Source organism: Erythrolamprus reginae, chromosome 3, assembly GCF_031021105.1.
Source record: "Erythrolamprus reginae isolate rEryReg1 chromosome 3, rEryReg1.hap1, whole genome shotgun sequence".
In the NCBI taxonomy this organism is placed as follows: Eukaryota; Metazoa; Chordata; class Lepidosauria; order Squamata; family Dipsadidae; genus Erythrolamprus; species Erythrolamprus reginae.
In genome coordinates, this window is record NC_091952.1 from 42,532,810 (window position 1) to 42,559,887 (window position 27,078).

Here is a 27,078-nt window from a genome sequence, read left to right on the forward strand (position 1 = left end):
GCAGTCTGCATTGGTTGCCGATCAGTTTCCGGTCCCAATTCAAAGTGTTGGTTATGACCTATAAAGCCCTTCATGGCATCGGACCAGGTTATCTCCGGGACCGCCTTCTGCCGCACGAATCCCAGCGACCAATTAGGTCCCAAAGAGTTGGCCTTCTCCGGGTCCCGTCAACTAAACAATGTCGTTTGGCGGGACCCAGAGGAAGAGCCTTCTCTGTGGCGGCCCCGGCCCTCTGGAACCAACTCCCACCAGAGATTAGAATAGCTCCCACCCTTCTTGCCTTTCACAAGCTTCTTAAAACCCACCTGAGTCGTCAGGCATGGGGGAATTAAGATATCCTTTCCCCCTCGGCTTCCACAATTTATGTATGGTACGTTTGTATGTATGATTGGTTTTAAATTAAGGGTTTTTAGTTTTTAGTATTGGATTGTTGCACGTTGTTTTTATTACTGTTGTTAGCCGCTCCGAGTCTACGGAGAGGGGCGGCATACAAATCCAATAAAATGAACAAATGAATGAATAAGACACTTAGTGATCCTGATATTTATAAACATAATTATTTATTAACAATAATTATTTTTTTTGTTATTTATTTGCAAAAATTATTAGTTTGGCGATGACGTATGACATCGTTGTGTGGGAAAAACCATGGTATAGGAAAAAAACCCGCGAAGTATTTTTTAATTAATATTTTTTGAAAAACCGTGGTATAGGCTATTCGCAAAGTTCGAACCCACGAAAATTGAGGGAACACTGTATATCAAAGTAAGATTACTGTAAATAGGGGGAATTGATTTCGCATGGCTGGCCCCGCCCCTCTATTCTCTGTTTCCCTAGTCTCAGCTGATTGGGAGGAAATAGGGATTTTGCAGTAACCTTCCCCTGGTATGGGGTAGGAATGGAGATTTTACAGTATCCTTCCCCTGCCAAGCCCAAGCCATGCCTACCAAACCACACCACTCCAACAAGTCATGCCCACAGAACCAGGAGTAAAAATTTCTGAGTCCTACCACTGCATCTATCCCATTATAAATTTATAACACAAAAAATACCAATAACTCCCTTTGAAAAAATAATGTTTTCAACAATTTATCAAATTTTAGGTAGCTGAACCCACAAAATGTCTGGTAGCCTTACCACCAAGCCTTTTCTTTGTATCTCTGTGTTTTCAAGTTTTGTTTCCAAACTGGTCACCTTTTCATGTAGACTCACATTCTCTTCCTTTAAAGCAATGACCTCTAACTTTAAGGTAGACTCTAAGGAGCTGCGCCTGCCTTCATCTACACATTTTTCTATAATGAAAATAAATAAACAAGTACATAATTCTTCATCCACTCATTATAATAGTGCCTTTTCTAACAAGAAAGTAATTTCAAGATACTTCAGAAGATGCTAGTAACTAATGCACTATTCAAAACCTTTTTAAAAATATTGATGCATTTTCAGCATGGAATATCAAGGAACAAGAAAAGAAAGCATCTATAAATAATTTCTAGGCAAAATAGCTCTAGAATGAAATACTGATTTGTTATTGAAACCATTGGTAAGAACTGATTTTCTCAAAAATCATCAGAGAAGATGGTTTGAATCTCCTATATCTGATGGAGTCTCTGTCCTTCTGATATTATACACAGGACTGCTTGACATAGAAACATAGAAGACTGATGGCAGAAAAAGACCTCATGGTCCATCTAGTCTGCCCTTATACTATTTCCTGTATTTTATCTTAGGATGGATACATGTTTATCCCAGGCATGTTTAAATTCAGTTACTGTGGATTTACCAACCATGTCTGCTGGGATTTTGTTCTCTTTCAGTAGAATAATATTTTCTCACGTTGGTTCTGATCTTTCCCCCAACTAACCTCAGATTGTGCCCTATTGTTCTTGTGTTCACTTTCCTATTAAAAACACTTCCCTCCTGAACCTTATTTAACGCTTTGACATATTTAAATGTTTCAATCATGTCCCCCCTTTCCCTTCTGTCCTCCAGACTATACAGATTGAGTTCATTAAGTCTTTCCTGATAAGTTTTATGCTTAAGACCTTCCACCATTCTTGTAGCCCATCTTTGGACCCGTTAAATTTTGTCAATATCTTTTTGCAGGTGAGGTCTCCAGAACTGAACACAGTATCCCAAATGTGGTCTCACCAGCGCTCTATATAGCGGGATCACAATCTCCCTCTTCCTGCTTGTTATACCTTTAGCTATGCAGCCAAGCATCCTACTTGCTTTCCCTACCGCCCAACCAATAAGTACATAATAAGTACAATAATGAAAAAAAAGCTTGCTTTGCCAATATTTTCTTGAGCTCTCAACACTTGTTTAGGGAAACTATCACATCTTTGCATTATCACAGTTTGCATTACCGTCTTGGCACTGGTTCAGCCACTTTTGCAGCTCTTCGGCTTTGGCATTAACACGTATCCGTTCTGTTTCCTTCTCACTAAGTTCTTGTTGCAACTTGTCCGAATTCTTCTTTGCTTCATCCTGCCAAAAAAACCCCATCCAACACATGGTATAGGTATGCTTGAGATAGAAAGAGCTTTAGAAACATTTTTTTTTTAAATAGATATTTTCTTGCAGCAAAAATTTACATTACATTGCACAAACCATAGATTACACTTTCCTGGAAAACACTATATTGCAAACTATACCTGGCAATTCTACATTAAATTTGTCTCCTCCCTCTTCCTCCTGCCTGTTTATAAACTCTTCATATGGTTGTGTCACATCTTTGACTTTAAAAAAAAAATCTTCAAAAGTACAATTCTATCTGGGCTAGAAATAGTGGAAAATGCCTAATTTAAGTGTCCCAAAGCAACTGGCAACTGGACTTTCTTAGTTTTTCTCTTGAAAATGTTTCTCTTCTCATCCGAGAAGCTCTCCGGTTTTATAATACAAAATAATTTGTGTATAGGCAGTCCTCAACTTAGAATCATTAATTTACTTCAAAGTTATGGCAGCACTGAAAAAGGGAGATGACCATTTTTCATAGTTATGGTCATACTTTGCAACTGGTTCATATTTATGACGGCTGCTGTGTCCCAAGAACTACCTGAACTACGAGCTATGCCAAACCTGGCAACTTTGAAGACTTGTGGACTTCAACTCCCAGAATTCTGGGAGTTGAAGACCACAAATCTTAAAGTTGCTAAGTTTGGAGACCTCTGAGCTATGCCTTTAACTGTGTTTTTTTTAACCTGTTACTTCCAACTTTTTCAATTCTTAAATATAAACAACCTGTCAATATAGTAAAAAGGCATTCATTATATTAAGTAGGTTGATATATACAGTGGTCCCTCGATTTGCGCGTTCTCGATTAGCGCGAAACGCTGCAACGCGGTTTTTCAAAAAATATTAATTAAAAAAATAAAATATTAAAAAATAAAATTTTTTTTATTCTGTTCCCTGAATGGAGACCGCCGGCCGCTCAATCGGGCCGGCAGGGAACAGAATGGAGCCTTCCGCGGCGGGGCTGGTAAGGGGGGGAGCCGAGGGGGGAGCCGAGCCCAGCCCCGTGGCATTCGCTTTCCTCCCGACCGCAGCCGACTGATCGTGGGCTCCTTCGCAACCTCGGAGAGCTTCCTGGTTTTCGTGAGCTTTCATGCCCTGGAAGCTCTCCGAGGTTGCGAAGGAGCCCACAATCAGTCTCGGCTGCGGGTGGGAGGAAGGCGAATCCCCCGTGGGCTCCGTTACATCTTCCGCTGCCAGCCAGGCCATGCTGGCGGCAGCGGAACAATCGCTGGCTGTCAACTTTTCTTTTTAAAACTGGGCAGGAGCTGACTTGCCTCCCCAGTGCTAAAAAGAAAAGTTGACAGCCAGCGCTGTGACTGACGGAATGCTGAGCCTCCCGTTCTCCCCCCCCCCACCTCGCCCCTTCCGGTTTCGGCGTTCGGCAACGGAGTCCGGCGCTGGGGCCATGCGGGGCCGCTCATCCAGGGGGGCGTGGACTGGCAAGCGGCAAGTGATCTGGCGGGAAGACCAAGGGAAGGTTCCTTCAGCCGCCCAACACCTGATCCGCTCCGCAGCGCGGCAACGGGGAAACCCCATCTTCGGCTCCTCGCTGCTTCCGCGCTGCGGAGCAGATCAGCTGTTGGGCGGCTGAAGGAACTTTCCCTTGGTCTTCCCCGCCGCCCACACGCAAACTCCACCATCTGCGCATGTGCGGCCATGAAAAAAATGGCGCACATGCGCAGATGGTGTTTTTACTTCCGCATCCAGTATAACGCGGAAATCGGTTAGCGCGGGAGGTCTTGGAACGTAACCCCCGCGCTAACCGAGAGATCACTGTATTTGCTGATATGTCCTGATAATTATATAAGTGATTTATACAGCACTTAACAAGGTAGAATATAAATGATTTTGCTTCTTAGAGTTTTAAAGTATTTACAGTGATACCTTGTCTTACAAACTTAATTGGTTCCGGGACGAGGTTCTTAAGGTGAAAAGTTTGTAAGACGAAACAATGTTTCCCATAGGAATCAATGGAAAAGCGATTAATGTGTGCAAGCCCAAAATTCACCCCTTTTGCCAGCTGAAGCGCCCATTTTTGCACTGCTGGGATTCCCCTGAGGCTCCCCTCCATGGGAAACCCCACCTCCGGACTTCTGTGTTTTTGCAATGCTGCAGGGGAATCTCAGCAGGGGAATCCCAGCATCGCAAATATGAGCGCTTTGCTGGCAACGGAAGTCCAGAAGTGGGGTTTCCCAGCGAAGGGAGCATCAGTGAAATCGCAGCATCGGAAAAACACCAAAGTCCTCAAAACCCCACCTCCGGACCTCTGTGTTTTTGCGATGCTGCGATTTCACTGAGGCTCCCCTTGCTGGGAGGGGAAAAACGGGTGCTTCGCTGGCAATGGAAGTCCAGAGACGGGGCATCCCAGCGGTGGTGGTGGTGGGTTTCTAAGGTGAAAATAGTTTGTAAGAAGAGGCAAAAAAATCTTAAACCCCGGGTTTGTATCTCGAAAAGTTTGTATGACGAGGCGTTTGTAACATGAGGCATCACTGTATTTTGATTTATCAGTATCCGGTGACAGATTTCTGTATGTTTTTAACTTAATATTGTAAGGAAAATCACTGGATTGACAAAAATGCAGGACTAACTGGTTCATAACTCTGTCCCTTCATTGGCCAGTGAGATGCCCATGGGAAACTAACCAGAACATGTTTTCTGCAGGAATTATTTGTACATGTTCTTCATTTAATAAAAAGTGTCAGGGTTCCAAATAACATCCGAAACAAAATCAGAGTCCGAGGGACAGCATTCCTCAAAGTTTCAATTTATTAGCAGAGCAATGTTGGCACATTTGTGAGAAACTCGAATCTAAAGCTACAAGGGTTTCCTCCACCCAACTTAAAGTTCACTCCCTTGCTTCCACACCCACAAGTTCATCATGTTGATCAGCCATCTTTTGCCAACATGTCCGCTACGCCCATCAGCTTCTGGGCAGGTACTGAACAAAGAATGACCTTGAGAATCTAGAAGTAATTTGTTATGGGTACCTCTCTATATCCCTCATGCAATAACCTCTCACAAGTTCCCATAGCAAGAATACATTCTAAACCATAAAATGTGGCAAGCCAAAGTCTCCAAGTCAACGATGGCTTCAGCCTGAACAAAAGATATTGTGCTGGATAATACGCAGCTATCACAATAACTTTACAAAGGTTTTATTACATTTCCTTTAAAATGCCTGGAAGAAACCCAAAGGATGATGACACATTCATAAACCAAAAAGGAAATTACCAGTTCAAGGTGAACCTGCCAGAGTTCTTGCCGCAAGTGTTGAAGTGCTTCTGCTACTCTCTCTGCCGTAAGCTCTGTGGAGCTGTCCTTAGGTTCAGACAAATCCAGTTCTTTCGCATTATCTAATTAATAAATAAGTAAGTAAGTAAGGAAGGAAGGAAGGAAGGAAGGAAGGAAGGAAGGAAGGAAGGAAGGAAAGAAAGAAAGAAACAAACAAACAAACAAACAAACAAACAAACAAACAAATTATTCTGTTCTGAAGAAATAAATCTGTTTGGTAACTGCACCTTCAGGCTAGGGTTATTAATTAGAAAGAAAGGGGAATCTAGATAAAACTCTGAAGGTTAAATATACTGTAATAGATCTGAAACTGACATCAGTCTGCATTGCTTTCTATCTACAGTTTCTTCGAACGTAGAATATTGCTTTCACCAACCAGCTAGCTTCTAAATGTGTCAGGGCAACTTTTTCCACAGAATTTTCAATCAAATGGGCACTAATTGTCAAACATTATTTGTATTACCAATAAAAGAGAATATACGTAGCTCGGGCAGGGTTGAACTGGGGAATCCTTGGTACTCTCTGAGCTTGGTTGTTTTATTGCAGATATTTTTATTACTGGCTAGGTAACATCTCCAGTGCACTGTGCACTCAGGGCTCCACATTATTTGCATTGCCCATGTCACCTGTAATATGCATTTGTCCTGTATTTCATATAAACTAATAATTTTAATGTCTTAGTGTTTCATAGCAAATGAGCCAAATATCAAATGTAGTTTGTAACCAGATCTTGCCGTCATACCTTCTTTATTTATTTAATCACAGGCAGTAATTCAGAACCCAAAATTTATATTCTGCAATCCCAACCTTGCTTTTCTGATTTTTACTTGCTCAGTTTAAAAAGTTATAAACCACTATTTATACAAATAGACCTTGTGTGAGGGTTAATAAAAATACAGTGACACTATGCAGTACAAATACAATAACAAGTAACACTTAAATTCTTAATCCTATACAGTAGTACCTCGACATACAAGTTTAATTCGTTCCAGACCCGAGCTTGTAAGTCGATCAACTCGCATCTCGAAGGAATGCCTTTAGACTTTGTTTTTCGCTAAGATAACCAGAAGCAAGGATTCTTGCACCACCTAGTGAAAGCTCGGCTCGTATCCCAAATTTGAGCTCGGGTGTCGAACAGAAATTTCGCTCGCGTCGTGGCTCGTAACTTGGAATACTCGCATGTGGAGCAGCTCGTATCTAGAGGTACTACTGTATTTCACAACACACAGTACAAACAAGAGGTGGGTTCCTGCCAATTCAGACTGGTTCTGTAGAACCGGTAGTAACTTGACGGCCTGGGTCGCTAGAACTGGAAGCAACCCAGGACTGCCACACCCATGAAGCGGCTCTCTTGGCAGCACCATCTTTTTTTTGCTTTTGTACAAAGCTATTCTTTTTTGTTTTTTAAGCATTGTGTGCCCATGCAAAGCACCCCCAAAGCACACGACACCCGCATGCCCATGCGCCCTGCCACTGAACAAACTGGCAGAAAAACAGAACAAAACAGAACCCAACTCTGGTATAAACGAAGTATCTCTCTTTGATATATTAAAACAGCTGGATGCTTGATGATGAGAAAAAATGAAGTATCTGTGGGTTCCCATGCAGAAAGGGATTGCAAGAAGCTTTTGCTGAAGCAATTGCATAGGTCTGCAGGGGGAAAAGTAGATTTTTAATTATTCAAAGATAATTGCCCTGCTTATATTCCCATGTGCGGTGAAGCACTTCTTTTGAAGAGTTTGCATATCCCTAATATACACAATTTAAAATATGTAGCCAAAATGTTTTGAGCTGGAGTTAAGGTCACTATTATTTTTTAAAAAATATCAAAAGCCAATATCATTCATTTTAATTGCTGTTCCAAATAGGTCTCAGGTACTGATCAAAATTGACATTAAGAATTACAGTTATTTTTCCTTCTATAAAAATGGTGCAATTTTCATTCTCAGCTCTAGGAAGAAGGCAATGGCAAACAGTGTTCCCTCTAATTTTTTTGGGGGGTGGGCGGAAAAGTATAGTGTCTGAGCGGCAGTCCCTTCGGGACTGGGCGGCACAGAAATAATAAATAAATAAACAAACAAACAAATAAAAACCCCACCCTGTTTTGCCTCAGAGAATTTCAAAATAAAATACTGTACTGTGTGTCTATAACAGTGAGCTCATAATAGGGCAACTCTATCAATATCAAAATGCCACTTAAATAGTTGAGCTAGTTTCAAACTAGATTTTGATTTTCTTTCTCTCTTCCTTACTCCCATTCTTTTTCTTTCTCTTTTCCTTCCTCTCTTTTTTCTATCTGTTTCTCTCTCTTCCTCTCTTCCTCTCTCTCTCCTTCCCTCTCACTCTTTCCCTCTCGGCTTCTGGGCAGGTTTGGAAAACTCTGAGTTGATGATGATTTTTAAGTGAGCAATTGCTCACTGCTCAGCTTAGAGGGAACTATGATGGAAAACCCCTTCTGAAATCTTGCCAAGCAAACTGCAGGTAGTCAGCAAGAGTCAACACTGACTTGAAGGGGCACACATATACACAAATATTGAAATGACAGACATACAATTTTTACAATGAGGACATATTTCCCAGAAATGAAACAGATTTTTTAAAAATAGTCAGACTCTTTAGGCTGACTCTAGCAATCTTCAATTCTTTCGTCTGTTCTATTCTAAGCAGCATTTTAAAAAATGAATATCCTATATTGCCAATAGTTTAATATAAATAATATAAGTTTATAAAGGTTATTGATTAGCAACTTAGTATATTAGTATAAAAATAAGGGTCACATTTTCTCTCTATTTCCTGTCACTATATTTTAATTAATAAGAAACTGAATTATAAAGGTTAGCTAGTTTCTCTGAAAGACATTAGTAAATACACACACACAAAAAAAAATAGTTCTATTACATTAGAATTCTGATTGTGATAACTTGATTAAAAATGAAATGAAAGTGAAAAAAGGCTCATTCACTTGCACCTTAGACTTACCTCTATTACGGAATGATGAATTCCAACCTTTTGAGTCTCCGTGCCCTCTAAGTTTTGGCTCAGGACTGTTACACAGCATGTAATGAAGTACTGAATGTAGTTTTACCAGTTGAGCTTGGGTGTCCCAATGAACTGAACGAACACGCTGACATTCCGATGCCAATGCCTCTGCCCTGCCCTCTGTGCTGCTTAGGCTCAAGCGTAACTGGGACACTTCGGACTCCAGATCTAGTATCTTGTCTTTGGCACGTTGCTCATTTGCATGGGAAATTTTCAGATCTTTAGTTAGCTGTTCCTGATGAGCTGTCCAACTTGCCTCCTTTTGTGCCATCGTCTGCTTGAGTGATCCCACCTATGGCAAAAACAATAAAACTTGGGCATAGAAACAAGGATAACTCTAATTAAATACCTCCTAGATCAGGGGTAGGCAAAGTTGGCTCTTCTATGATTTGTGGACTTCAACTCCCAGAATTCCTGAGCCAATCGTGCTAGCTCAGGAATTCTGGGAGTTGAAATCTACAAGTCATAGAAGAGCCAACTTTGCATAACCCTGTCCTAGACAAAATAAAAGACAAACTGGGGAAAGTTAATGAAATAGACAAAAGAATAAGCTTTGTATATTATTACAAATATAGGTAGTTCTCAATTTACAGGGGCAGTTGGGAGCTGAATTTCTATCACTAAGGCAGTGTTTCCCAACCTTGGCAACTTGAAGATATCTGGACTTCAACTCCCAGAAGTCCCCAGCCAGCATCGCTGTCTGGGGAATTCTGGGAGTTGAAGTCCAGATATCTTCAAGTTGCCAAGGTTGGGAAACACTGCACTAAGGGATGCAGTTGTAAAGTGTGACTACATTGCTCAGTGACACCAGTGCTTGCAGTCCTGGCTGCTGCTTTTAATTGAATCCCCTGGTCATTAGGTGAGGCAACTTCCTGCTGGCTTCTAACAATCAAAGTCGGGGAGGAGTGAGGAACAGCAGGAAATTGCAAGAGCCACTCTTCCATACAGATAACGGCTGCTGCCGGGTGGGGGAGGCAGGGAGAGTGGCTGGTGGGGGAAGATCAGGGAGGGTGCAAGAAGTGCCATGTCAATCTGGAAAGTATGAGGGGATGTGCAAATTTGTGAGGGGATCACTAGAGGTACTACAGGATGGGGGAGGGGACACAGTAGTATGAGGGGGTGCATGAGAGGCACTGCATAGCACAGACAGGATGTGTGTGAGGGGGATGTAGGTTGGGGAGAGTTCATGAGGATGCAAGAGCATGTGAGACATGATAGAATAGAATAGAATAGAAGAGAGGAGAGGAGAGGAGAATAAAGGAGAGGAGAGAAGAGAGTACAGTAGAGCAGAATAGAGTAGAATAGAGGAGAGGAGAGTAGAATAGAGGAGAGGAGAGAGAGGAGAGGAGAGAGGAGAATAGAGGAGAGGAGAGGAGAATAAAGGAGAGGAGAGAGGAGAGGAGAGAATAGAGGAGAGTACAGCAGATAATAGAGAGTACAGTAGAGCAGAATAGAGTAGAATAGAGCAGAGAGGAGAGGAGAGTAGAATAGAGGAGAGGAGAGAGAGGAGAGGAGAGGAGAGAGGAGAATAGAGCAGAGGAGAGGAGAGTAGAATAGAGGAGAGGAGAGAGAGGAGAGGAGACAGGAGAGGAGAATAGAGCAGAGGACAGGAGAGTAGAATAGAGGACAGGAGAGAGAGGAGAATAAAGGAGAGGAGAGAGGAGAGAATAGAGTAGAGTAGAGTAGAGTAGAGAATAGAGAGTACAGTAGAGCAGAATAGAGGAGAATAGAGGAGAGGAGAATAAAGGAGAGGAGAGGAGAGGAGAGAGGAGAGGAGAATAGAGCAGAGGAGAGGAGAGTAAAATAGAGGAGAGGAGAGAGAGGAGAGGAGAATAAAGGAGAGGAGAGAGGAGAGGAGAGAATAGAGTAGAGTAGAGTAGAGAATAGAGAGTACAGTAGAGCAGAATAGAGTAGAATAGAGGAGAGGAGAGGAGAATAAAGGAGAGGAAAGAGGAGAGGAGAATAGAGGAGAGGAGAGGAGAAGAGAGAAGAGAGAGTACAGTAGAGCAGAATAGAGTAGAATAGAGGAGAGGAGAGGAGAATAGAGGAGAGGAGAGGAGAATAGAGGAGAGAGGAGAGTAGAGTAGAATAGAATAGGAGAGTGGATTGTAGAGTAGAGTAGAGAGTAGAGTAGAGTAGAGTAGAGTAGAATAGAATAGAATAGAATATTTATTACTTCAAATTATAGGCCGCCCATCTGCCCTGGCAGACTCAGGGCTGCATAGAAGAATAAAACAAAAACCATTCATCCATCATTCATTCATTACTACTGTCCGGAGCAGAACGTTGTCGCTCAACAGCCCCAAGCCTGCCAGCTAATCTGTGTTTTTAAAGCCTTTCGAAAGGCCAGGAGGGTGGGGGCAGTGCAAATCTCTGGGGGGAGTTGATTCTAGAGGATTGGAGCAGCCACAGAGAAGGCTCTTCCCCTTAGTCCCGCCAGCCAGCACTGCTTGGCTGATGGGACCCGGAGACGTCCAGCTTTGTGGGATCTAACCAGTCGCTGGGACATGTGAGGCAGAAGACAGTCCCGTAAGTATAGAACAGAACAGTATTCTTTATTGGCCAAGTGTGATTGGATACACAAGGAATTTGGCTTTGGTGCACATGTTCTCAGTGTACATAAAAGAAAAGATACATTTGTCAAGAATAATGAGGTGCAACGCTTAATGATTAGCATAGGGTACAAGCCATTATGTGGGTTAAGAAGACTGCACAAGGGAGTGTGCGAGAAGCACTGTGTGGCACAGGGAAGATGCACAGAGGTGCATGAGAAGTGCCATGTGTGTGTGTGTGTGTGTGTGTGTGAGAAAAGATAGATGAAAACGCATGAGTGGCCGGCAGGACATGAGCATAGAGAGGCTGGGGGGAGGGTGGGGCAGATGGGGAAAACTTACCCCAGTGACTTGTTGTTTTCCCTGTTGGTTTCCTCTATGACTTTCTGGGGAAACTAACATGGAAGGTTGCAAATACTGATCATATGAGCATGGGGTACTTGGCAACCAGTCCTAAATGCAAACAAGTTTCCAAGCATGCAGACTGCAATCCCATGGCCACAGGGGTACTGGGATGGCCAGAACTCTGAGAACCACTTGTAACCACCATTCATTCAATGCAATATAACTTTGAAAAATAAAAAGGAATTGTTGTAGATGATACCTGGCTAATGAATTCCTGCACTTCGTATTTGTGCTCTGCACACATCTTTTGTGCTTGATGTAGGGTACTATTCAATTTGGTGATTTCATCCTGATGAGTATCGTCCCTCTCTTGCAGTTTCTTCAGTTCAAAGTCCTTCTCCTCCAATAAGAGAATCATGCTACAGCAGAAAAACAAACAAACCAAGATTTCAGTTGTAGGATAACCATATTTAAGTACAGAAACTCAAATTTATTTCCCTTAGATTCTATCAATATGCAGTTCTTTTACGGTACACAGTTATAAATTACAACATAAATTACGACATAAAGGCAATATTTTGGTATATATGCCAGAAAATAATAATTACACAAAAATGTGTCAAGCACAGTGTTTATCTGTAAAAGAAGATATTGATACAAAAATTATTCAAGTCACATAATTGGGAGAACATATGAGATTAAACTACCAAGAGATCATCTCTCTTAATGTAAACAACGTAGTATAAAAACAAAGTAGATCATATCAGCATTAACAGACAACAGATGCATGAAATTATATTGCAATCATTATATGGCTGCAGCATTCTTAACCGGACCCTCCAGAAATCAGTGAGCCAATGCAAACTATAAACACTAACATTTGAAGCCTAAGACCTTGCCGATTTTTAAATATAAAATCACAAAATACTCCTTTGTAATAAACAATCAAGGACTATCCTGTCTTTTTCTAAGAGAGGTTTTCACCAAGTACAGTGGTACCTCTACTTACGAACTTAATTTGTTCCGTGACCAGGTTCTTAAGTAGAAAAGTTTGAAAGAAGAAGCAATTTTCCCCATAGGAATCAATTTAAGAGCAAATAATGCATGTGATTGGGGAAACCACAGGGAGGGTGGAGGCGCTGTTTCCTCCCAGGAGATTCCTAGAGAGGCCCCACAGAGGCTTCTCCCTGCCTTTTCCAGTTACAATTTCGGAGGCTCAGATTTGTAAGTGGAAAATGGTTCTTGAGAAGAGGCAAAAAAATCTTGAACATCCGGTTCTTATCTAGAAAAGTTTGTAAGTAGAGGCATTCTTAGGTAGAGGTACCACTGTACATTCTAAAAAAAACCACAATCATTTAATATTGGTGAGACCACATTTGGAATACTGTGTTCAGTTCTGGAGACCTGACCTACAAAAAGATATTGACAAAATTGAACGGGTCCAAAGATGGGCTACAAGAATGGTGGAAGGTCTTAAGCATAAAACGTATCAGGAAAGACTTAATGAACTCAATATGTATAGTCTGGAGGACAGGAGGAAAAGGGGGGGACATGATCGAAACATTTAAATATGTTAAAGGGTTAAATAAAGTTCAGGAGGGAAGTGTTTTTAATAGGAAAGTGAACACAAGAACAAGGGGACACAATCTGAAGTTAGTTGGGGGAAAGATCAAAAGCAACGTGAGAAAATATTATTTCACTGAAAGAGTAGTAGATCCTTGGAACAAACTTCCAGCAGACGTGGTTGGTAAATCCACAGTAACTGAATTTAAACATGCCTGGGATAAACATGTATCCATTGTAAGATAAAACACAGGAAATAGTATAAGGGCAGACTAGATGGACCATGAGGTCTTTTTCTGCCGTCAGTCTTCTATCTTTTTATGTTTCTATTTATAGGGAATCAGCCCAAAAGACCTCTCTCTGAGATCATTATTTTCCACTTACGATTTTTTGTAGATTATGCTTACCTAGCTCGTTTGTGCTCCAGGGTTTGCACCATTGCCTTAAGCTCCAAATTCTGGCTTTGTTCTTTCTTCATACACGTATCCTTATTTTCCATCTCTTCTTGCTTACTACGCAGAAGGGCCTGAAATTCCGCATTCTTATATTCCACTTTTTCTTTCCAATTCTGCAACTCTGAACAGCGTTTTTGCGCCTCTTCCCAGTGGTTCTGAAGCAGGGCGCTTTCGTGTTCTGCCTCCTCCTGCCGCCTTAGAAGAACGGTTTTCAGTCTGGCATTCGTAAGTTCCACCTCCTCTTTCTGTTGCCGCAGATTTCTGTTCTGAAGCTCTGTGTCCCTTTTCTGATTCTGCAGCAGTTCGATTTGAGATTGCGCCTCCTCCCATTGCCTTTGGAGCTCCGAATTCTGAAGCTCCGCCTTTTCCCATTGACTCTGGTTTCTTTCCAAGGCTTGAACCGTGGTCTGGTGGTGCTCTACCTCTTCTTGCCTTCTTAGTAGCTCGTTGTTTAGGTGTTTTTCAGACTCCCGCTGACTTTGCAGCAGAGCTGTCAGTTCTGTGTTTCTTTGTTCCAACTCTTCCTTCTGCCTCTGCCACTGAATGTTCTGCTGTGCGACCCCCTCTCTCTGTCTTCTCTCTGCTTCCAGCACCTTTTGCAGTTGTGACACTTCCAGGTCCTTCCGTTCAGACAATTCTTGCTTTTCTCTTAATTGCCGCTGAACCTCTTCGTTAAGCAGTTTGCAAGAGTCTTTGGCGGCCAGCAGTTGGAGCTCCAACTCTTGTATCTTAAAAGAGAGAATAAAATAGTGACGAGGCAGATCATATGGTTTACACAAATGTCAACACAATGGTATGGTATGAAAAGATCATGCTGCAGGTTTAAATATCTCAAGTCAAACTAATTTAATATCAGCCTGAGCTTTTAAAAGATTTTATTATTTGTCTGATCGTAATAGAAATGGTACCAATGTGATGGGATATTTATTTATGTTATTTATTTAATTTAACTTATATGCTGCCCAATCCCTGAAGACTCAGGGTGGCTCACAGCAATAAGAGATACACCATTAAGAGATAGGAAATAAATAAATAAATACATTTGGCAGAAAAGAAGTTAGATACCAGAATCATTCTTGTTACATAACCCAAAATATCTGGCTATTCATAAAATAATATTTCTTATAGAAATGTTTTGATTTTTTTACATTTTCTTCAGCTTTCCATAATGTTTTGAAAAAGTTGACAAAGCTCAGTTTTAGCCCACACACAAAGATGCCCATTACAATTTCAGAAAGGCTGAATATAACACAAGGCAAAAATAGGTTACAGTAAAATCACCTGATTTTGTAAACTGTTTTTCTGATTCAGTAGATGATTTATTTCTTCTTTCAGAGATTTTATTTTCTCCTTCTGCTTTATTTTCAATGTTTTTATTGTATTTGTGGTATCTTTCAGCTCAGCTTCCAGAAGTTGTACATTACTCTGCCAATATATAAATATGTTAGAATTGGGATTTAATATTCCAAACTATATCTGTGCGTATCCAGGCTTAGTTTGTATACTAACTTTGGACGTGTGCATATGCATTTGCAAGTGCCTGCATGTGCTTTGGGCACCCGGTCTGGAAAAGGTTAGCCATCACTGTCCTAGCGTAACAATTGTGCAAGATAATCTGTAACATACAGTGGTCCCTCGATTTTCACGGGTTCGAACTTCATGAAAAGTCTATACCACGGTTTTTCAAAAATATTAATTAAAAAATACTTTGCGGCTTTTTTCCCTATACCATGGTTTTTCCCGCCCAATGACCTCATATGTCATCGCCAAACTTTCATCTGCCTTTAATAAATATTTTTAAAATAAACTTTAATAAATAAACATGGTGAGTAATAATCTAAATGGTTGCTAAGGGAATGGGAAATTGCAATTGAGGGGTTTAAAGTGTTAAGGGAAGGCTTGTGATACTGTTCATAGCCAAAAATAGTGTATTTACTTCCGCATCTCTACTTTGCGGAAATTCGACTTTCGCGGGCGGTCTTGGAACACATCCCCCGCGAAAATTGAGGGAACACTGTACTTCAAAAATTCAATCAACCTAAACAGGGTTGCTAATTCATTTATATAACCTCTAGGAAATGTGCTCTGTACAGTAAGAAAGACAAATAAGGGTGTTTTATCATGTGAAAGAGTAGTTTTTATATGCTTATGCTTATAAAAACTTTATGCTTATAAAAACTTATTCTTACCTGTTCCCTCTTTTCAAGTTTTTTCATCTCCTGATGAAGACACTCCAGCTGCTGAGAAGTATTAGCAAGTTTCTCATTTGTTTGGAAGATTGCCTCTCGTAACGATTTCTTTTCATTCTCTTTTTCTAGAAGAGCCTATCCAGGTAGAGATTACATCAAAATATATATTTGGATCAACTAAATACATGAGCATTTTAAAGCTAGAACTATCACAACAGAAATTAACAGTTTGTAATAACCTGAAGCCAGGCTGCATAATTAGAGTTGAGCATTTCAGGCCTTCTCAAAAGATTCATTTCTCAAGATTTCTAATCTAAATACAATTTGCTAAGTGTGAAATACTAGAAATATTTACAGTATTTGCTTTAACAATTTATATCTACTCTAAAATTTAATTTAGTACCTAAAAAAGAATCAAATCATGCTGAACACTTTCCATAAAATTTATTGTTTCCTTAAATTATGATAGGGTTTTTAGCTTCTTTTTTTTAATATTAGATTTGTGCCAGTATAATATTGTTTTTATCGTTGTTGTGAGCCGCCCCGAGTCTTCGGAGAGGGGCGGCAAACAAATCTAATAAATTATTATTATTATTATTAATTATTATTATTAAATATCACCACGAGGCCCACCTTTTCTTTGTTCTATTTGAAAATGATCAGTTTTCCATGAAAACTGACCAGTCACTATAAACTGTTGAATCTATGCTGGAACAAAATTTTAGGAAAGAAAATGAAATTACACATGAAGTACTTTAAGAAGATAAACATGCAACATTATTTTATACCTTTTCACTTTACCCTCATACCAAACTTGAGAAACAGAAAGAGGTGCCAAAGAGAAATTTACTTAAGCTCAACATTTTTGGAGATACATCTCTAGAAGTTCAGCTTCATGAACCTTTTTCCAGAAGTTAACTCAAGGAGAGAATGTCTTCTTTCATTTCCTTGTTTGATTATTTGTCTCTGGTTTGTTTTCCCCATAGGAAAAAATTGCCTTCTTGTTGACATATTTTCTTGAAGTACTTGCCCCTTTTTGTTCCTGTTAGAATAGTGTCCTGCCTTCTTCTTTTCTTCCCCTACTGTCTATCCCCAATTCTCTGTGGTCATAGAAAACTCAGAGGTGGAACCTTTCAAAAAGAAATTTGTTAATTTCTTAACAAATTTTGTCCTTTTGCATCTTGAGCATCTATTCTCTTAAGTTCTCTTAGTGCATCTGGTTGTACAGTGGTACCTTGTGATACGAACCCCTCGTGATACGAACCTGGGGTTCAGAAATTTTTTGCCTCTTCTTACGAACTTTTTTCAGCTTACAAACCCACCGCAGATCGCAAAATGGCGCTCCGCTGGGCGCTGCCACCTGGCTGTCACCTTTTAAAACAGCCGGGGGGCTTCTCGGCGTTCCCCCGAACCCGAACTTTTCGGGTTTGGGAGGCCGCCGAGAAGCGCCGCCGCCCGGCTGTCACCTTCTGAAACAGACGGGGGGCTTCTCGGCGTTCTCCGGTCAGATGTCTTTGTGACGTCAAATCTCCGCCCATGGAATTCCCTATTGGGATTCCCCACCTCCTTTCCAGCCTCCAGATCGGCCGAAAACGACGACGACGATCACAAAATGGCGCTCCGCTGGGCACCGCCGCCCAGCTGTAACCTTCTGAAACAGCCAGGTGCTTCTCGGCGGCCTCCGGAACCCGAACCCAAACTTCCGGGTTCGGCGTTCGGGAGAACACCGAGAAGCCCCCCCCCCCCCCCCCCGGCTGTTTCAGAAGGTGACAAAGGCATATCTAAAGCAATAAAAAAGAAGAAGTAGCAATAATCTTCCACATTAGTATATCAGAGTTTATAATAATAAATAATTATATATAAATAATATAACAGAAGAGAAAAACCAAGGGGCTGAAGCATAAACTTCCAGATATGTAGATTCTCAGCAATTATTATATTGGCAAGAGAATTTTGTGGAATGAAGCCTAAACTCCCAATGATGCTCAGAGTGGAGAAGGAAGTTCTAATACAAGCCATGCTACCTCTTGCTTGGCATTTTCAGCTTTAATGAGCTCATCTTCCATATGAGTTTGAATTTCAGTGATCTTCTGCTGCAGTTCCAACAGCTTCCTTTCACCGCCACTTTCAATCTTCTCTTTCTCCTCGACAACACGTTCCAATTCTATCCGGTGACGTTCACGTTCATTTCTCTAGAAATACATCAGGCAAAAATCTAATCAATACATTGAGAAAAAAAGAATGATTTCTTCTTTAACCACTAAAGCAAAGGCTCTGCCTTTAAGCAAAGATTTGAAATGAGTTTACTAAAGATAAGATACTATGCCCTAGTGTCATATAATGACCAAAAAAAGAATTGACTAGAAAGAGAACACATAGGTTGAGGTGAAACAGAGCATCTGGAGAAAAGGAAAAAAAATGTTGTTTAATAGTGTATAATATAATAGTGTGAGGTGTAACAATAATCTCTCGGCTGTGGCAAGAGGGGTATTTGCCCAGATTTGCCTGGTGCCCTACCTAGATAGGGAGTCTCTGCTCACAGTCACTCATGCCCTTATCACCTCGAGGTTCGACAACTGCAATGCTCTCTACATGGGGCTAACTTTGAAAAACGTTCGGAAACTACAAATTGTGCAAAATGCAGCCGCGCGAGGAGTCATGTGCTTCCCCAGACATTCGCACATTTCTCCAACACTCCGTGGTCTGCAATGGTTGTCAATTGATTTCCGGACCCAATTCAAAGTGGTGGTTATGACCTATAAAGCCCTACATGGCATTGGACCAGAGTATCTCCGAGACCGCTTGCTACCGCACGAATCCCAGCGACCGATAAGGTCCCAGAGTTGGCCTTCTCCGGGTCCCGTCGACTAAACAATGTCGTTTGGCAGGCCCCAGGGGAAAAGCCTTCTCTGTGGCGGCCCCGGCCCTCTGGAACCAACTGCCCCACCCTTCCTGCCTTTCCTAAACTACTTAAGACTCACTTATACCGCCAGGCATGGGGGAGTTAAGACACTTTTACCCAGGCTATTTTTTTATACTTTGTTTTATGTTTGGTATGAATGTTGCTGTTTGGTTTTTAAATAATGATAGGGTTTTATATGTTTTTAATATTAGATTTGTTCCACTGTTATATTGTTTTTATTGCTGTTGTGAGCCGCCCCAAGTCTTCGGAGAGGGGCGGCATACAAATCTAATCTAATCTAATCTAATCTAATCTAATCTGATCTGATCTGATCTAATCTAATAAATACATACATACATACATACATACATGGCATGGGACAAGAATATCTCCAAGACCGCCTTCTGCCGCATGAATCCCAGCCACCGGTCATGTCCCACACAGTCAACCTCCTCCAGGTTCCGTCAACCAGACAATGTCATTTGGCGGGACCTAGGCGGAGAGCCTTCTCTGTGGGGGCCCCGGCCCTCTGGAATCAGCTCCCCCCGGAGATTCGTACTGTCCCCACTCTCCTTGCCTTCCGTAAGAGTATGAAGACTCACTTTTGCCGCCAGGCCTGGGGCCATTAGATCTTTGCCCCCTGCCTAATGAATATGTTGAGAGAATGTGGAGTGAATAGAATGATTGGGGGGGGTAATGGTTTTTTGGGGGGATTTCTAGATTTTTGATTAATTAATTGGACTACATTATGTATTGTATATTTTATATGTTGTGAACCGCCCAAGTCCTCGGAGAAGGGCGGCATAGAAATCCAATAAATAAATAATAAATAAATGAATTATGTGAGAAACAGAATCAGTGACAGAGTAACTGAATAAATACTTGCCAGTTTCTGAGAGAGTACGTCCATTTCTTCTTTATGTACAGTGTTGCAGTGGCCGAGTGTTTCTTGGTACTTCTGCTCTACCTGTGATAGCTGCTGTGTTTTTCCTTCTTTCTCTTGTTCAACTTTGGCTTTTGCCGCTTCCAGCTCAGCCCTAAGGCATTTCACTTCTCCTGAAATAATAAGCAAAGAAGAAACTGAATTTCTACTGCAGTGATTTTCAACCTTTTTTGAGCCGCAGCACATTTTTTTCATTTACGAAACCCTGGGGCACATTGAGCGGGGGGGGGAGGGGTCTAAAAAAAGTTTGGACCAAAAAATTATCTATCTCTCTCTTCCTCCCCTTCACTTTATTTCTTTCTCTCTCCCTCTTTCTCTCCCTTCCTTCCTCTTTCTTTCTCTCTCTCCATCCCTCTTTCTCTTCCTTCCTTCCTGTCTTTTTTGCTCTCTTTCTCTCTCTCCCTCCCTACCTCTGTCTATATCTTTCTCTCTCTCTCCTTCCCTCCCTCTCTTTCTCTCTCTCTCTTTCTTTCTTTCTCTCTCTCTTGTTCTCTTTCTCTCTCTCGCTCGCTCTTTCTCTCTCTTGCTTTCTTTCTCTCTCTCTCTTTCTTTCTTTCTCTCTCTCTCTTGCTTTCTCTCTCTCTCAGCTTCGCGGCACACCTGACCATGTCTCGCGGCACACTAGTGTGCCACAGCACACTGGTTGAAAAACACTGTTCTACTGCATCTGATTTCCCATTAACCAAGGAAAATATAAGAATTCTACTGCTTCACGAAAGCTCCAACAATTTTTCACCTTGTATCACTTCTTTGGCCTGGCTAATTGTCTGAATTTTCATTTCCAGTTGATCTCGGGTAACTTCTAGTTCAGATAATTGCTGTTGAGCCTGGAAGAAGTTTGATTCCAAATGATCCTTTTCTGACCTACAAGAATCAGACATAAAATCGGCATTTAGTCTTTGCCTCTTTCTTTTACAACACTATGAAACCTGAAATATACAATAAGAAAAAAATGTCACCCTTGAAATACAGCTAGAATCTCCATATATAAACAATAATAACTTTAGTAAGTTTCTATTTGTCTAGCTGATACAAGATAGTTAATATTTGGAAAGAACACAATTTCGTGTGTGCACTATGTTGATTTCTTGAAAGCAAATCCAACAAATTATATGCATACTTTAAAACTTGGATAGGGCTTGAATAATAGCAATAGAGCCCTCTCTAAGCAATTTACAGAGTCAGCATATTTTCCCCAACAATCTGGGTCCTCATTTTACCAACCTCGGAAGGCTGAGTCAACCTTGAGCCTGTTGAGATTTGAACTGCCAAACTTCAGATAGCCGGCAGTCAGCAGAAATAGCCTGCAGAACTGCACCATCACAGCTCTTGTGTATACCTTGATTTATTCAACACTTTCTCTTATTTATCTATAATCTTAAATATTAGATATAAGGAAATGAGCTACTGAAAGTATATCTAGTTCACAATTTTAACACAGATCTACCGTACACCCGCCTGCCCTTTCTTTCCTTCTACTCTTCCTTCTTCTTTCCTTTCTTTCTTCTGTATGTTTGTCGACGTTTTTTGTCTATTTGTCTCTGTCTATTGTCAAATGCATATCATTTAAACTATAATTCGACAGGATTATTGTTTTAATCTCTAATTACCCATTTCTCGCATTTCTTTTTTCCTCTAATTTGACATGTCTATATTATTAATTGTAACCAATGTATTTATTGTATATTTGTAAATAAAAACTATTTTATAAAAAAAAATAAAAAATAAAAAGAAGAAGTGGCATAGTAATTTGGTATAATAATATAGCTGCTATGTATTTCTTAAGTTGCCTTCTGCAAGGGCAGACTTATTTTTAATACAAGAGTTTTGTATTATGAAATATGAAGACTTTTTCAGAATCCAGATTACCGGGAACAGATCATTTTTTATTCAAATAATTTTCATCCAACAATTTCTTACCTAAATTTTGACACCTGCTCTGTAAGAGTCACTCTTTCTCTTTCAACAACTTTTAGTCGTACTTCCAAAGCAGTTTTTTCACGCATTAGCGATTCCTTTTCTCTAGAAGCCTTGGACAGCATTTCCCCTGTATGAATTAGCTCTTGGTTTGCTTGTTCCAAACTAGTATGACATGTTTCGTTTTGATGGTGTATCTACAAGAACCAAAAAAAAAAAGGTTTAGTATAAAATAGTCTCAATAGATACCATAGTAAAAAAAGGAAATGTTCATTATTTCATTATTTGTTTACTTAGATGTATCATTTCTTTTACAGGATAATTCAATTAAAAATACTAAAATCTATTACATCTTTAAATTTAAACTGTATTATGTACTTTTATTTAAAGAACTTTTATAGCTTCTCCATATTGCGAACTACTACTGTGGGCAACTCATAAAACAAATAAAAATAGCAAAACAAAAAATCATCCCGCCCAACAATAAAAAACTTCTGGCACCCAAGGCCAACTTTCTTCTATAAATTAGTGTACTGAACTTTGCTGGGCTCCTTCCTGATTGTACTCCAATCATCAACCTCTGCCATAGGAAACTATGTTCTAATATATTTATGCAGGTTAGCTTTTAATACTCACTTGACTCAGCTTCTCATTTGCCTCTTCCTTTTCACCTGTTAATATTCTCAATTCATTCTGTAAGCTTTCCTGCAGCTCCTCGGCCTTATGCAACAACTGTTCCAACCGAATCTTCTCTGCATTTAATTCTTCATTTGTTCTTTCTGCCTGGTTCAGTTGCTTTTGCAAAGAAGCACCTCTCCTTTCCACGTGATCTATTTTGTCCAAGAGAGCCTGGTTTTCTTGTTCTAACTGAATGTAATGAAAGACCAACAGTTAACAAAGATACAGTGTTCCCTCGATTTCCACGGGGGATGCGTTCCGAGACCGCCCGCGAAAGTTGAATTTCCGCGAAGTAGAGATGCGGAAGTAAATACACCATTTTTGGCTATGGACAGTATCACAAGCCTTCCCTTAACACTTTAAACCCCTAAATTACCATTTCCCATTCCCTTAACAACCATTTAGTCACCATTATTACTGGTATGCACCATTGAATAAGACACTTAGTGATCCTGATATTTATAAACATAATTATTTATTAACAATAATTATGTTTTTTGTTATTTATTTGCAAAAATTATTAGTTTGGCGATGACATATGACGTCATCGGGTGGGAAAAACCGTAGTATAGGAAAAAAACCGCGAAGTATTTTTTAATTAATATTTTTTGAAAAACCGTGGTATAGGCTATTCGCGAAGTTCGAACCCGCGAAAATTGAGGGAACACTGTAATCTTAGTTTGAAGAAACACTTTTTAAAATTCTGAGTTGCACCCAATCACTGAATTAACATATCTCTTATTTTCATACTACATGCTGTTCAGCATAAAAGCAATGGATCTAGAATACGCTCTTACCTTCAAAATTAGTTGGTTTAAACTCACTTTATCCAGTGCTAGTGCTTCATTAAGGGAACTGGTCTTTGAAATTGTATCATGAAGGTTAGCAGTTTCTACCTTCAGCCTATTTTTTACACTGCTGAGCTTTGCAAGAGACTCTTCAGCCTTACAGAATGAAACACATCAAAAACAAACATCTATTAATCGCTATGACAAATTTCTATTCAGTGGCTTGAACATGTGCCACATTCTGCTCATCCAATTATGGCAAACAATGTCATTTCATGGGTAGCATTTGGAATAAGGAGAGGAACGAAGCAGTGGAAGTGATGTGCCGGTGCCTGGAGGCTGTTGGGGTCTGGATGGGTGTCAACAAGCTCAAACTCAACCCAGACAAGACAGAGTGGCTGTGGGTTTTGCCTCCCAAGGACAATTCCATCTGTCTATCCATCACCCGGGGGGGGGGGGAGAAATTGTTGACACCCTCAGAGAGGGTTCGCAACTTGGGCGTCCTCCTCGATCCACAGCTAACATTGGAATACCATCTTTCGGCTGTGGCGAGGAGGGCGTTTGCCCAGGTTCGCCTGGTGCACCAGTTGCGGCCCTACTTGGACAGGGAGTCATTGCTCACAATCGCTCATGCCCTCATCACCTCAAGATTCGATTACTCCAACGCTCTCTACATGGAGCTACCTTTGAAAAGTGTTCAGAAACTTCAGATCGTGCAGAATGCAGCCGCGAGAGCTATCGTGGGGCTTCCCAGATTCGCCCACGTTTCTACAACACTCCGTGGCCTGCACTGGCTGCCGATCAGTTTCCGGTCACAATTCAAAGTGTTGGTAATGACCTTCAAAGCCCTACATGGAAGTGGACCAGAATAGCTCCAGAACCACCTTCTACCACACGAATCCCAGCGGCCGATAAGGTCCCGCAGAGTTGGCCTTCTCCGGGTCCTGTCAACTAAACAATGTCGTTTGGTGGGCCCCAGGGGAAGAGCCTTCTCTGTGGCGGCCCTGTCCCTCTAGAATCAATTCCCCCCGGAGATTAGAATGGCTCCCACCCTCCTTGTCCTTACTCAAGACCCACCTATATCACCAAGCATGGGGGGTTGAGACATCTCCCCTAGGCTTTTATATTTTACGTTTTTGGTATGTATGTGTTGCATGGGTTTTAAATTGTCGGGGTTTTATATATTGTTCTCTTTTAATATTAGATTTGTTGCAATGTTATATTGTTTTTGATTATTGTTGTGAGCCACCCCGAGTCTTCGGAGAGGGGTGGCATACAAATCTAATAAATAATAATAATAATAATAATAATAATAATAATAATAATAATAAATTTAAAAAAAAAGATGGTGTTGTAAATGCCTTCTGTGTGATAACATATTTCTATGCCTAATATACTTAGAACAGGACAAATTGTTTTTATATTTTAACCCACTTATTATAAGGAGGGAATGCAAGTCTTATTAACTGGAATTACATATAAAACTCAGGAAAATATATAACGTAAATTAAATTTTTATTGGCCTGACCACTGCAGCCATTCCTCATTTAATGTCTTTATCAACCAATAAGTGCATTTACCAACACATTTTGTTTCTCAGTGTAAAAATAATGAAGGTCCCACACCTTTCAGGCAGCATTGTGCCAGCAGTAGGGTTCTAATCAACTAGTTAAGGTCACAGAGAGTTGAGCTTATTAACTTGCACTTAGCACTTTTTAAGGAAGCACTACACTGTGGAGAAAAGCACCACAGGAAGAGATAGCTTGTTTAAGCCAGTGTTTCCCAACCTTGGCAAATTGAAGATATATGGACTTCAACTCCCAGAATTCCCCAGCCAGCATTTGCTGGCTGGGGAATTCTGGGAGTTGAAGTCCAGATATCTTCAAGTTGCCAAGGTTGGGAAACACTGGTTTAAGCAACCCTTCAACCCTGTGAGGGGAGAGGACATGAGAAAACATGAACTGAATAAGACAACAGCTACTGGTGATCTTCACACCACTGTTCATTTACTCAGTAAGTAAAATGCCTCACTATCAAGTCATCAGATCAGAATGTAGTTAGTAAATGAGGAAAGAGTATAGTATATAACATTTAAGATGACATTTATACTTTACACATTTCCAGTTTAAGTTCAAGTATAAGATAAGAAAAGTACATTAATAGTACCTGCTCTAATGCTAAAGCAAGTTCATATTTTTCTTGTTTCATCAGTTCTTCATCAAGATGAGATTTTTGCAATGACTCTCTCATGGCTATCAATTCATTTTTTATTAATGAATGCTTTTCTTCAAGAGCATTTTTATCTTCTTGACTGAAAAAAAATATTTGTTTTAAAAAGGAGACCCTACATGTATTTTTTTTAATTAAAACAGAGGTCTATCTTCCATATTCCACCCTAAGAAAAGTGTTGTAAGAGTACTGAAAGCTGGTTTTACAACCAAAGCACTATTAATTCACTCAAAGTAGTAAAGTTTACAAAACTCAAATACAGTACATCGGAGGGAATTTCCCCCCCTGTCAAGATGTGTCAATAAACGGCTTATTTCCATGATTGGAATATTGAAGTATTGCAGCTTATGTCAATATACTGGATATATTTTCTAAATAGTTCTAAATATACATGCACTAAATATACATAAAAGAATATATTATCTTGCAAGCTACCTTACGTAGACTAAAGGTCTAACCCTAACCCTTTCCACTGTCCTATCAAAACCTCTGAGCATAATTTTTGATTATCACCCATCTCCCTAACCAATCTATAATCACTAGCTATGGTCATCCCTATCTTCAAAAAGGGAGACCCCAGCCTAAAATTACAGACCAATCTCTTTATGTTGCGTCACCTGCAAAGTCATGGAATTAATCATAAACCGATCCATTACCCTCCACTTAAGAGACAAATAACCTACTCTCTCACAGACAATTTGGTTTCAGAAAAAAATTATCCTGCAGCCTGCAACTTCTACACTGTAAAAACATATGGACTATATAACTCGACTAGGACAAAGCAACAGACGCAATTATCTAGATTTCTGCAAAGCCTTTGACTCAGTGGCACATGACAAACTACTTCTAAAACTCAAATCTTATGGAATTTCTGGACCCCTGCACAAATTATAACTGCATTTCTATCAAATAGACAACAAGTGCTTTATAGGAAATGCTTTATCAAACCCTGTACTGTTAACAGCAGTGTTCCCCAAGGCAGCGTTTTAGGACTAACTCTCTTTATTCTTTACATAAATGACATTTGTGATAATACAAAAAGCAACTGCATCCTTTTTGCAGATGATGTAAAACTATTCAACACCACCGACAATACTACAACTCTTCAAAAATGTATCAGAATGGTCAAACAAGTGGCAACTTCAATTCTCAATCAACAAATGCTCTATCTTAAACATTGGCAAAAATAATCAGACCACAAAATACAAACCAGATGATCACAACTTTGTTGACAATCCTCACTCAGTAAAGGATCTTTGAATACTCATCTCTAATGAGCTAAGAGCCAGAGTCCACTGCAACAGCATTACTAAGAAGGCATTAAGAGTGATTAACCTAATCTTGCATACCTTCTTCTCTGGTAATATTGTACTTTTAACCAGAGCATTCAAAACATTTGCTAGACTAATTCTAGAATACAGCTCATCTGTCTGGAACCCACACTACATATCTGACATTAATACAATTGAGAATGTCCAGAGATATTTCACGAGAAGAGTTTGCAACAGAATATCTTATGCCACCAGACTTGAAATTTTGGGCCCAGATAATTTAGAAATACGCTACTTTCAATCTGACCTAAGTGTAGCACACAAAATCATCTGCTACAATGTCCTACCTGTCAATGACTTCTTCACTTCAACCGATAAATACAAACCTAATATAATCTG

At 40.3% G+C, this 27,078-nt stretch overlaps 1 protein-coding gene across 2 annotated transcripts in view; it reads right to left on the minus strand.

Annotated features, from left to right (window-relative positions):
- Positions 1-27,078, minus strand: part of CEP250 (centrosomal protein 250) — a 58,878-nt gene that overhangs the window by 14,556 nt on the left and 17,244 nt on the right. For both annotated transcript variants that reach the window (XM_070744961.1, XM_070744962.1), the window contains 15 exons: positions 25,346-25,490; positions 23,189-23,335; positions 22,350-22,580; positions 21,717-21,910; positions 20,533-20,660; positions 19,740-19,909; positions 17,976-18,143; positions 15,952-16,086; positions 15,044-15,187; positions 13,715-14,490; positions 12,004-12,163; positions 8,788-9,139; positions 5,749-5,870; positions 2,370-2,490; positions 1,138-1,292 (listed from right to left, as the gene is read on the minus strand). In XM_070744961.1, coding sequence (XP_070601062.1) covers positions 1,138-1,292; positions 2,370-2,490; positions 5,749-5,870; positions 8,788-9,139; positions 12,004-12,163; positions 13,715-14,490; positions 15,044-15,187; positions 15,952-16,086; positions 17,976-18,143; positions 19,740-19,909; positions 20,533-20,660; positions 21,717-21,910; positions 22,350-22,580; positions 23,189-23,335; positions 25,346-25,490 — 3,148 coding nt within the window. The remainder of the gene's footprint in view (positions 1-1,137; positions 1,293-2,369; positions 2,491-5,748; positions 5,871-8,787; positions 9,140-12,003; positions 12,164-13,714; positions 14,491-15,043; positions 15,188-15,951; positions 16,087-17,975; positions 18,144-19,739; positions 19,910-20,532; positions 20,661-21,716; positions 21,911-22,349; positions 22,581-23,188; positions 23,336-25,345; positions 25,491-27,078) is intronic.